Source organism: Convolutriloba macropyga, unplaced genomic scaffold (assembly GCF_964194025.1).
Source record: "Convolutriloba macropyga unplaced genomic scaffold, txConMacr16.3 SCAFFOLD_930, whole genome shotgun sequence".
Classification (NCBI taxonomy): domain Eukaryota; kingdom Metazoa; phylum Xenacoelomorpha; order Acoela; family Convolutidae; genus Convolutriloba; species Convolutriloba macropyga.
This window is the reverse complement of record NW_027449180.1, coordinates 17322-30545: the sequence shown is the minus strand read 5'-3', so window position 1 is coordinate 30545 and position 13224 is coordinate 17322. Positions and strand designations below refer to the sequence as shown.

The 13224-nt window shown below is 38.6% G+C and overlaps 1 protein-coding gene across 1 annotated transcript in view; it reads right to left on the bottom strand.

The window, feature by feature from the left end:
• Positions 1 to 12241, bottom strand: part of LOC142354840 (phenylethanolamine N-methyltransferase-like) — a 41438-nt gene extending 29197 nt beyond the window's left edge. Inside the window, exon 1 of the mRNA XM_075407196.1 lies at positions 12017 to 12241. Coding sequence (XP_075263311.1) covers positions 12017 to 12118 — 102 coding nt within the window. The 5' untranslated portion in view covers positions 12119 to 12241. The remainder of the gene's footprint in view (positions 1 to 12016) is intronic.
• Between the last annotated feature and the right edge of the window lie 983 nt (positions 12242 to 13224).

Genomic DNA, 13224 nt, shown 5'->3' with positions numbered 1-13224 from the left:
TAGGATCAACGGGAAGGGCGCAGTTTCTGGTCTCAATGCTTTAGGCAACCGTGCTCGAGCACGCAAGTGCTGGTTATGATCGACGAATGGTGATAATGATACAATTCTACTGGTAGATGATACTGCAATACCTTTTCTTAAGTTCGAAATTTCCGATTTAAAATCTTGATGCTGGGCACTTTTTATCAAGTCATTGTACGCTTTTGTATAGCGTGCTAGTGACAAAATGGATTCCTTTTTTCTGCATTTATCTGCAAACAAGAAGCAAAGCGCTGCAACTCTAAGTAAACGATTCCAGTTGCCAAAACGCGATATGTCAATTTGACATTTCAGTTCTTTTATTGGATCTGCCATTATAATTTTAACATGTTGAGCAGAAAGTAAATCTTGTTTCGGCCACGTGTTTTTATTTTGAGACAAAAAGGGTGGGCCTAATAGCCAACGTGAGCTTACATTCATCTGGTGAAGGTTGTAGCCTCGGGTACCATCGTCAGCGGGATTTCTGGTAGACGAAATGTAGAACCAATCTTGGGCAGAGGAAACGTCTAAAATTTTGGCTAGTCTGTTAGCAATGAAGATCCGATGACGAATCTCAGGAGTCCGTAGCCAATACAAAACGGTCGTACTATCAGACCGAAAAACTTGTTTATGGATTTCTATATCCATCTCATCTTTGACAAATTGAGCTAGTTGAGCACCATATACCGCAGCCTGTATTTCCAAATTAGGAATCGTCATCCGTTTTATTGGCGCAACTCTTGCTTTACCAATCACAATTGCGACTGAGACGGATTCGTCAATGTGTTCAATTCGTAGTAAACTGACTGCTGATAATGCTAACTCGGATGAATCTGTGAACGTGTGTAGTTCAATCGATGAAATCGGTATCTCGTTAAACAATTTGCGAGGAAGATGTACATCCTGAAAAGACGAAAGTTCTTTTTTCAGATTCTCGTAAGCAGAATTCTCATCGAGCTGCAATGGCTTGTCCCATTTAGGCTTGTCCCGGAATCTTATTGTAAAGGGGGCAATAATTACTAGGGGATCAAAGATGGAAGCAACAAAACGAAGTAGTTTACGCTGACTCGTTTTTCATCGAGTTTGATCTTATGGAACAATTTTTGCTCTATAACAAATGTATCTGCTTCTGGAAACCAGGGCAAACCAAGAACCTTTTGACTTTGTGGTGCGGATGTTTCTGGATTAAGGCGGATACACGGATTCAGCAGGTCAAGAACTTGATGACTATTTGAATTCCACTTTGTAAGATTGAAGCCACCAGTAGCAAGAACCTTGCGAGTGTCATGGATAATGTTTGTAGCTTCATTTGGACTTGATACGGCAACAAACAAATCATCCATGTAAACGTTCCGCTCTATAACCTTTTGAACACTTGGATATGTTTTTGCATTGTCCTGAGCAGATCTTCTGAGCGCGTAAGATGCTATGCAGGGTGAATCTGTTGTCCCAAAAATATAACTTGTGTATTCGTAAGTCTCTATGTGTCCACTGTTGTTCCAGAGGAAGCGTAAGTAGGGTCGGTCTTTAGGGCCAACTTTCACTTGCATGAACATTTGTTCTATGTCTGCGCACAGGGCAATTCGATTCTCACGAAACCTCATAATGACACCAGTTGAGTTGCTGAGCAAATCTGGTCCTTTCAGTAAATTAGAGTTGAAGGACTGACCCTGGAAAATGATGGAGGCATTTGCAACTCTACGAACCTTACCAGGTTTATTTTCATTGGTCACTGGGTGATGAGGCAAAAAGGAGACATTATTTGTTAGAGATTTGGAATCACGCACTTTGACAACGTATCCTTTTTCCAAGTCTGCGTCCAGAGTAGCCTGGTATTTTTCCTTTAGTATCGGATTTTTGAAAGCTTTTGATCTAATTGGTTAAGTTGTTTTAATGCTAACCATCTGTTGTTCGGAAGAAATGCACCTTGCTTCCAGAGGAGACCTATTTGATAATGACCGTCAACAATTTTGGTTGTGGAGTCTAAAATTTCAATCGCTCTTTTATCGTTTTCCGACAAAGTTTTTCGGGGCAATGCAATGCCCAAGTTTTCCACTTTCATCCAATCTTGGACCAATTTGAAAAGAGTCGACCATATTAGGGCAATTTTGCACCTGAGTATACTGTACAAGTGTAGACTCATTGAAAACTAAATTCGTTTTACCGGCGCACGTCCAGCCTAATGGAGTTTCAACGCCCCATGGGGCATTTTTTGGACCTTTTATAATTTGTTTATAGTGAATCAAGTCTAAGTTGTCAATGCCTATAATAATTGAGACATTGTTCCGTTCAAGTTCAGGAAAATTTATATGACTGAGATGATCATAATTATTGCACAAAGCGTTTAGTTGAGCTACATTCACTGCGGACATGTTCAAATCTGGTGCTGCCATAACATCATTAGGTCTGACAGGTTCGACTGAGCTATCTATTGGCTTTATGTCAAAGCAAACTTTGGAGCAATCAATTTCCTTAGTCGTGTGATACCCACTTATAGGCATTTTACCTGTTTTTTCGAGGTTAAGACCAAGTTCTTTTGCTGTTGATTTCAGAAGTAGACTTTGTCAGCTACCGTTGTCTAGGTATGCGTATGTTTTCACAGACTGGTTTCCAATTATCAATTGAACTGCCACAAAAGCAACCCGGCCTGTTCCAACAAATTTCACTGGTTTAACGTTTGAGTTGCTTTTGTTCATAAAACTATCGTGCAGAAGTGTGTTATGTCTTTTGCCGCAGCCTTTTGAGCGGCAGACGTTTTTTGAATTGCATTGATCTACATGATGATGTCCAAAACAATTGAAACAAAGCTTTTGCTTCATTACATGATCTTTCCGTTTTGGGGGACTCAGTGCTTGGAAATGTATGCATTTGTAGAGGTATTGGCAATTGTCATTGTTAGGACAACTAACGCATTCTTCCGTCTTAGACTGAAATTGCCCTTGTTCCCTGTTACTCAGCAATTGATGCTTTGAATTCGGATTCTCATCAATTCTAGTAGAGTGCGACGTTTTCCAGGCCATTTTATGAACACCAATTTTTGAGAACATGGGAGGTTTGAGTTTGTTGGTAAATATCGGCATGCTTTTGCATAGTTTAGGAGCCACTCAGCAAGCGCGTTTAAAGATGGCTGTGTCATGGTTTTTTCTAGGACGTAACGGTTCCATTCGAGTCTGACTGGATTTGGTATTTTGTTAAAACTATGTTCAGGTTGATTATGGAGTGAAGAACATGAATAAAACCGAGTTGTTGAAAGGTGTCGACAAGCGTTAGAAGAAATGAGGAGTACTGGGTATAATTTTCAGGATTTGATAAGTTTTGATTTCTAAAGTTTGATAATTTTTCCAGAAAAGCATTGACAATCCTCTTTAAATTGCAAAAATGTTCTTGCAGTCTTGATAGAGCTGCTGCGTATAGACCACCGTTGCAACCATAGCCATCAACTAGTGCTTTAGCTTCTCCTGTGAGCAGTGATTGCAAATGGATCATTTTTTCAGCTGACGACATGGGTGATTGGTCGATAGTTGCTTTGAAAATGCTATACCATTTTATCCACTTCATTGGATCACCGTTGAACGTTTCTGCGTGCAGTTTCGGGACAGATTTTTGGAAGCAGACTGACATCGAGCTGGTTGAACATTGGTTTGAGCTTTCCGCATTTAGAACTCCTTGATGATCGAAGTTATTGTTCGATGCATTGCGATTTGTTTCAGGGAAAATACTCTGAGGAGTGGGCCAATTGAAGGAATGTGCGTTAAGCAATGACAATGGGGCGGCGTTAGAATCAAATAGTACGCTGCTGGGTGCAGAAAAACTGACATTGTTGTTCACAGCGGGAGCTGATGAACTGACTGCATATTGTCCTGATTGCTGATATCAAGACGAGGTTGAACTAGGTTAGTAAATTGGAAATTAGAGCTGTCCAGCGGACAATTTGGTCTTTTGGTGACACCAACACTGAGGCTGAAGTCCTCTCCATTATTTATCTGTGACTTCTCTTTGACGTATTTTTTGAAATTATCGATACACTTTTTAACTTCTATCTTAAGACGACTATGTTCGCGAGAATAATTGCTCTGTTCTGACGGATCAATCAGAATTATTAATTGACACACTACGGTTTCAAGTTTTCGCTGCTTCTCTTTTATCTCTTCGACTGTTTCCTGTAGTATGTCAACATCTTCTGAATCATCAATTGACGAGTTTAGGTATTCAAAGTGAAAATGTTTATCGTCCGTTATCAACATTTTGGAAGATTCAAGCATCTTCTGTTCTTGAAGTGTTTCTGGTGGAGAGGCTCTCTGTTGGAGCACTAGAACATTGATGAAGATTCTCCAAGATAGTGTTTCTCTCTGGTCGCTATCGGAGTTAGCGGTTGACCGAGTGTCTACCATGACTATAACGTAGACTGTTTTCTTTACCTTGTTGGAGAAAAGTTTTATGGATTTTGGTTTATGTAACTCACACCAGATAAGCAACACCAAATTTATTCTCAAATTCCTGACAGCTTGACAATTATCTGGTACAAATGTTTTCTAAGGGCTACTTACCAGCGCTATGTGGGTGTTTCTACATATACCAGTTACCTATCTGTTAAATGCCTACCTGTTACCTGCTACCTAATTGCTAAAACTTATACAAATCAAGTTCAATTAAGGATTGTTAATAATCCAACTAACTAACACTTGCTACCTACCTGCAAACTTATACCAAACTTAACTACCTACAAGCTCCCGAATCTTACCTACCTGATACCTGCTACCTACCTGCAGCAATTTTTACCTACTTATACCTACCTGCAAACTTATATCAAACTTACCTACCTAGAAGCTCCCAAATTTTACCTACCTAATACCTGCTACCTACTGCTGCAACTTGTACCTACTTATACCTAAGTTCTAATTGCCGGTAACTTTGTTGCTGGATACTTGCAATCTACCAGTAACAGCTTTTACCAATAGGTCCACACCTTTTAGTGAAATGCAGAAAGGTTGAGATAGTAATCAAACTCGGTAGTAGACGAAAAGCAAAGATAGCGTGAGTGGTCTGGAAGAAAAGAGACCGGAGAGTTTGGGGCGGATAAAACCCCAAATCTGGAAAGCGAAGAAAGAGCGCGGGGGGTTGGGAAGGCAACCAACCTGGGGGGATTTGGGGCGGGTAAAACCTCAATACCGAAAGCAATGAAAGCGCGGGGGGTTGGGAAAGCAACCAACCTGGGGGATTTGGGGCAGTTAAAACCCCAAAAACCGAAAGCAAAGAAAGCGCGGGGGGGGGGGGTTGGGAAGGCAACCAACCTGAGGTGATTTGTGGCGGGTAAAACTTCAAAAACCGAAAGCAAAGAAAGCGCGGGGGATTGGGAAGGCAACCAACCTGGAGGGATTTGGGGCAGGTAAAACCCCAAAAACCGAAAACAGAGCGCGCGGGTAAATAATAAGATAAATTTTAAAGACTGTCTTTTGGTCTTTTGGATCTGCTTTCACTATGTTGTGATGTTTTGTGAACCCTCTTGCTGTTACATTTGGACTGTTTTTGTAAAATTTCTAGATCTTTGGATACTGAAACATTAAAAAAACTCATGGTGCAGATCGATTGTTTCCCATTTCAATCAATTTTTTAGATTAATTCTTAGCTTTTTCAGGGGTTGAATTCGTTGCCTGATGTGGTTGGGCGTCAAAATATGTTATCTAAAACAACTTTTGGGTGAGGGTTATCGTTCGAATGTGCTAATAAAAAATGTTGTTTGTTATTTTGATTTAGATTAGATATATTTGTTTCCTTTGATTGCGAGTGTTTTGTATGATTGTAATTTGTGTTGTGTGGCTCGTGTCGAAAATCACTTCCGTTCGTTTTCGACAAAAGAAGTCATATCAGTGACAAAACCGCTTCAAAGTTTTTCACGCACTTCTTTCGAAGGCTACGATTTTGCAGGAAAAAATCAATATAGTAACACTGGTAATGAAAATATATCAGAGGGATAAGCTTGAACAAGTATGAAAAAGGAAGTAAACTATACTACATGCAAACGAATTAAATGCCAGAGAAAAAGAAAAGTTTTTAATTAAGGGCGCTGGAAATATTCAAGAATAGCGAAGAAAAAGTAGGCAATTCTTTAAAAACATGTTTATATGGTAAGAACAAGACAGAAACAATTGGCTACTTTCAAAGAATCGAAATTGGGTATCATGTCAGAATTTTGCGGCAAAAAATGGAAATGTTACAGAATTCTGACAACAAATTGGTTATTTTGTAGGAAACTGGCTCAAAACAGATTGTCTTGCAGATATTAGACAGAAAATTGTTATTTTGTCCAAATCTACCAGAAATCTCTGTCAGATTCTTTTAAAATAACCATCCATTCTCAACTAGGTCTTGTCCGTACATCCCTAGTTGAAAGTGGATGGTTATCTTGTAAGAATCTGGCATATTCTTGCAGTTTCATAGAGAACGAAGCTTCAAAATTTCAGCAAAATGTCAGATTCATCTTGTCTGAGAAATTTTCAAAATGATTTCTTCTGTGGGCGTTTAATTATGTAAACTGTTCCTCCTTTTTAATAATTGTACAGTATGATTACGCTATTTGAGTTTCTATACATTCGTGCAATAACCAAGTATCTTGTTCTTTTGCTGTTGATTTCAGAAGTAGACTTTGACAGCTACCGTTGTCTAGGTATGCGTATGTTTTCACAGACTGGTTTCCATTTACCAATTGAACTGCCACAAAAGCCACCCGGCCTGTTCCAACAAATTGCACTGGTTTAACGTTTGAGTTGCTTTTGTTCATAAAACTATCGTGCAGGAGTGTGTTATGTCTTTTGCCGCAGCCTTTTGAGTGGCAGACGTTTTTTGAATTGCATTGATCTACATGATGATGTCCAAAACAATTGAAACAAAGCTTTTGCTTCATTACATGATCTTTCCGTTTTGGGGGACTCAGTGCTTGGAAATGTATGCATTTGTAGAGGTATTGGCAATTGTCATTGTTAGGACAACTAACGAATTCTTTCGTCTTAGACTGAAATTGCCCTTGTTCCCTGTTACTCAGCAATTGATGCTTTGAATTCGGATTTTCATTAATTCTAGTAGAGTGCGACGTTTTCCAGGCCATTTTATGAACACCAATTTTTGAGAAGATGGGATATTTGAGTTTGTTGGTAAATATCGGCATGCTTTTGCATAGTTTAGGAGCCACTCAGCAAGCGCGTTAAAAGATGGCTGTGTCATGGTTTTTTCTAGGACGTAACGGTTCCATTCGAGTCTGACTGGATTTGGTATTTTAATAAAACTATGTTCAGGTTGATTATGGAGTGAAGAACATGAATAAAACCGAGTTGTTGAAAGGTGTCGACAAGCGTTAGAAGAAATGAGGATTACTGGGTATAATTTTCAGGATTTGATAAGTTTGGATTTCTAAAGTTTGATAATTTGTCCAGAAAAGCATTGACAATCCTCTTTAAATTGCAGATATGTTCTTGCAGTCTTGATAGAGCTGCTGCGTATAGATCACCGTTGTAACCATAGCCATCAACTAGTGCTTTAGCTTCTCCTGTGAGCAGTTATTGCAAATGGATCATTTTTTCAGCTGACGACATGGGTGATTGGTCGATAGTTGCTTTGAAAATGCTATACCATTTTATCCACTTCATTGGATCACCGTTGAACGTTTCTGCGTGCAGTTTCGGGACAGATTTTTGGAAGCAGACTGACATCGAGCTGGTTGAACATTGGTTTGAGCTTTCCGCGTTTAGAACTCCTTGATGATCGAAGTTATTGTTCGATGCATTGCGATTTGTTTCAGGGAAAATACTCTGAGGAGTGGGCCAATTGAAGGAATGTGCGTTAAGCAATGACGATGGGGCGGCGTTAGAATCAAATAGTACGCTGCTGGGTGCAGAAAAACTGACATTGTTGTTCACAGCGGGAGCTGATGAACTGACTGCATATTGTCCTGATTGCTGATATCAAGACGAGGTTGAACTAGGTTAGTAAATTGGAAATTAGAGCTGTCCGGCGGACAATTCGGTCTTTTGGTGACACCAACACTGAGGCTGAAGTCCTCTCCATTATTTATCTGTGACTTCTCTTTGACGTATTTTTTGAAATTATCGATACACTTTTTAACTTCTATCTTAAGACGACTATGTTCGCGAGAATAATTGCTCTGTTCTGACGGATCAATCAGAATTATTAATTGACACACTACGGTTTCAAGTTTTCGCTGCTTCTCTTTTATCTCTTCGACTGTTTCCTGTAGTATGTCAACATCTTCTGAATCATCAATTGAGGAGTTTAGGTATTCAAAGTGAAAATGTTTATCGTCCGTTATCAACATTTTGGAAGATTCAAGCATCTTCTGTTCTTGAAGTGTTTCTGGTGGAGAGGCTCTCTGTTGGAGCACTAGAACATTGATGAAGATTCTCCAAGATAGTTGTTTCTCTCTGGTCGCTATCGGAGTTAGCGGTTGACCGAGTGTATACCATGACTATAACGTAGACTGTTTTCTTTACCTTGTTGGAGAAAGGTTTTTGGATTTTGGTTTATGTAACTCACACCAGTTAAGCAACACCAAATTTATTCTCAAATTCCTGACAGCTTGACAATTATCTGGTACAAATGTTTTCTAAGGGCTACTTACCAGCGCTATGTGGGTGCTTCTACATGCCTATCTGTTACCTGCTACCTAACTGCTAAAACTTATACAAATCAAGTTCAATGAAGGATTGTTAATAATCCAACTAACTAACTCTTGCTACCTACCTGCAAACTTATACCAAACTTAACTACCTACAAGCTCCCGAATCTTACCTACCTGATACCTGCTACCTACCTGCAGCAATTTTTACCTACTTATACCTACCTGCAAACTTATATCAAACTTACCTACCTAGAAGCTCCCAAATTTTACCTACCTAATACCTGCTACCTAGTGCTGCAACTTGTACCTACTTATACCTAAGTTCTAATTGCCGGTAACTTTGTTGCTGGATACTTGCAATCTACCAGTAACAGCTTTTACCAAAAGATCCACACATTTTAGTGAAATGCAGAAAGGTTGAGATAGTAATCAAACTCGGTAGTAGACGAAAAACAAAGATAGCGTGAGTGGTTTGGAAGAAAAGAGACCGGGGAGTTTGGGGCGGATAAAACCCCAAAACTGGAAAGCGAAGAAAGAGCGCGGGGGGTTGAGAAGGCAACCAACCTGGGGGGATTTGGGGCGGGTAAAACCCCAAAACCGAAAGCAAAGAAAGCGCGGGGGGTTGGGAAGGCAACCAACCTGGGGGATTTGGGGCGGGTAAAACCCCAATACCGAAAGCAATGAAAGCGCGGGGGTTGGGAAGGCAACCAACCTGGGGGGATTTTGGGCGGGTAAAACCCCAAAACCGAAAGCAAAGAAAGCGCGGGGGGTTGGGAAGGCAACCAACCTGGGGGATTTGGGGCGGTTAAAACCCCAAAAACCGAAAGCAAAGAAAGTGCGGGGAGGGGGGGGGGGGTTGGGAAGGCAACCAACCTGGGGTGATTTGGGGCGGGTAAAACTTCAAAAACCGAAAGCAAAGAAAGCGCGGGGGATTGGGAAGGCAACCAACCTGGAGGGATTTGGGGCGGGTAAAACCCCAAAAACCGAAAACAGAGCGCGCGGGTAAATAATAAGATAAATTTTTAAAGACTGTCTTTTGGATCTGCTTTCACTCTGTTGTGATGTTTTGCGAACCCTCTTGCTGTTACCTTTGGACTGTTTTTGTAAAATTTCTAGGTCTTTGGATACTAAAACATCAAAAAAACTCATGGTGCAGATCAATTGTTTCCCATTTCAATCAATTTTTTAGATTAATTCTTAGCTTTTTCAGGGGTTGAATTCGTTGCCTGATGTGGTTGGGCGTCAAAATATGTTATCTAAAACAACTTTTGGGTGAGGGTTATCGTTCGAATGTGCTAATAAAAAATGTTTGTTATTTTGATTTAGATTAGATATATTTGTTTCCTTTGATTGCGAGTGTTTTGTATGATTGTAATTTGTGTTGTGTGGCTCGTGTCGAAAATCACTTCCGTTCGTTTTCGACAAAAGAAGTCATGTCAGTGACAAAACCGCTTCAAAGTTTTTCACGCACTTCTTTCGAAGGCTACGATTTTGCAGGAAAAAATCAATATAGTAACACTGGTAATGAAAATATATCAGAGGGATAAGCTTGAACAAGTATGAAAAAGGAAGTAAACTATACTACATGCAAACGAATTAAATGCCACAGAAAAAGAAATGTTTTTAATTAAGAGCGCTGGAAATATTCAAAAATAGCGAAGAAAAAGTAGGCAATTCTTTAAAAACATGTTTATATGGTAAGAACAAGACAGAAACAATTGGCTACTTTCAAAGAATCGAAATTGGGTATCATGTCAGAATTTTGCAGCAAAAAATGGAAATGTTACAGAAATCTGACAACAAATTGGTTATTTTGTAGGAAACTGGCTCAAAACAGATTGTCTTGCAGATATTAGACAGAAAATTGTTATTTTGTCCGAATCTACCAGAAATCTCTGTCAGATTCTTTTAAAATAACCATCCATTCTCAACTGGGTCTTGTCCGTACATCCCTAGGTGAAAGTGGATGGTTATCTTGTAAGAATCTGGCATATTCTTGCAGTTTCATAGAGAACGAAGCTTCAAAATTTCAGCAAAATGTCAGATTCATCTTGTCTGAGAAATTTTCAAAATGATTTCTTCTGTGGGCGTTTAATTATGTAAACTGTTCCTCCTTTTTAATAATTGTACAGTATGATTACGCTATTGGAGTTTCTATACTTTCGTGCAATAACCAGTAACATTTTTATGAAGCAATGTTTAGTATTTTTGAAATATTTTTGTGCACTTTTATTCAATCAATAAAGCTTGTGCACTGCAAACAATTTTCTTGAAACCTGAAACGAGCGTTTTAAAAATGAACAAATTGAAATGCAGCTCATCCGGAACTAACTCATTTTATTTTATCACAATCTTGAAAGATAGCTATTTTATGCCAGAATGTTGTAAATTTTCTGTCTGACTGTTAGAAGATTGTCATTCTAAAAGATTATCATTTTGGAAGATAATCATTTGGAAGTGAATCTGGCAGATGTCTGCAAGATAGCTATCCAGTCCCCACTAGGGCCATTGCAAAAAATTTTGTGCACGTAACTTACCTGAACAGTGCACAACAAGCAATTTTGATGAAAATAACACTGGTTAATTTTACCTGCACAGCCTCAACTAACCAATGTTCAAGTAAGTTTAACTATGCATAATTTGGAGCGTAGTTAGTCCCACAAAATTGTAACAATATCAAATATTTCAAACATCAAAGTTCAAATTAAAAAGATGCATAGATCAGCATTTCGTTGTTCATTTGCATGTCGTTGGTTTTTCGAACGTTAGCTTACGTTCCGCAACGTTATGCGCCTAACGATATAGTTTAGTCAGTCCTATAAAGTTGCAACGCTATCGAACGTTGAAAGGTCAAAGTTCAAATTTATAGCATGCAGATATCTAGCAAAACACTGCCCATTTGCATGCCCCGAGCATTTCGAACGTTCGCTTGCGTTGCAACTTTATGGGACTTACTATAAGTCCCATAAACTTGCAACGCAAGCGATCGTTCGAAAAACTCGGTGCGCATGCAAATGGGCAGTGCTTTGCTAGATATCTGCATGTTTTAAATTTGAACTTTGACCTTTTGAAACGTTCGATAGCGTTGCTACGTTATGCGCCTAACTATAACTTGTGAAATGTCAGATGTCTTTCTGCTTAATGGAGTTGGCGTCAAAAAGTAGATTAAGACACCGTCCAATTAAGTTGAAACAAGTGAACGTGCAAAAGGATCCAAAACATTTAATTGAGCATCCGCATGGTCATTTGAATGCCAACAGTTTTTTTCTCTTATGCTTCATTTCAACATTGGTCCTGTGTTCTTTAAAACGTTCGCTTATTTCATTTCCATGAGATGCTACAATTCAGAGAAACAGAGTAAATGCTTACCTTTTCAGCTGTACTTTGACAGTAGTAAAAATTCAGATATCGTTCTGGATCAAAATATGAGCTGTAGTTGTTTCTTTTCTCGTAAAATGAAAGCGTTGACATCTTGAGTTGAAGAGTTTAATCTGTTTACCGGAGTTTGAAGAATTTGGCAAAGTGAGCAAACAGACGTCTCTAACGATTCTAAAAGATTTGAGCGTATGTTATCTTTCTCAAAGATAGCTTGAAGTTTATGTTATCTGTGGTTGTCAAAAGATCATAAAACAGTAACCTAAAATTCTTCAAGAGATGAAGGCCAAAAGTTCATGAATTAGTTCGATTTCAAATTCCTTCTTTTGGCATGTCTTGAACGCGCTAAAATCATTGCGTCAAACGGTACAGGACGATTTAAAGGATAAAGTATAAGTGCAGTCCACGTTTAAAATATATTAAAACTTATGAAGTCGGAAACCAGACTTTTAAAAATGGGAAAACTTAGACAAAATTCGGCTACGGCAGACGCTTGCAATGAATGTTTTTGACTGATAAAAACAAGACAAGAGTATTCGTTGTTTTGATTGAGGAAAACAACAGAAATGACTATTTCTGAAGCTTGGAGGCAAGAATTTTTTAACTAGAAAACTATCAAAAATTATCAGTTTAAATTACGAAACACAATTAAGAACAAGTAAATGAAATCCCAAGCAAAACGTCTTCTTTATATCAGTATTATTTCTAGATTCTACGTTAACATTTTCTTTATGTAGAAGCAAATGAATAAAAAAGCAAAGCAAAATTTTTTCCACTAATTGCTGAGAATTGGTATTTTTAACTATACGAAACTATGATTTACGTGTTATTTCTATTAAGTGCCCTAAACTAGTTTTCAATTATGGTGACATAAACTCCCTAGTTGTTGATTATTTTTTAAATAAATTATGCGAAAATCGATTAGAGGGGGAAAACGTCATTTTAAGAGTAAGGTTATAATCACGCGAATGAACTATTAACACTCGATCTAGTAAGTGTGAAAAATGACAGTCAGGCAAGCAGTTCAATAAACAATTCACGAACGAACAAAAACCAGACTTTAGGTGAGCGTGACCTCCTATGGCCGTAACATATATCTTGACGAGGAAATGAAACCTATTTATTTGATATTGATAAAAAAGATATTAGAATGTGATGGCAATGCATCAAGTGACTGTGCCGCAAAAATTACGCATATCTGT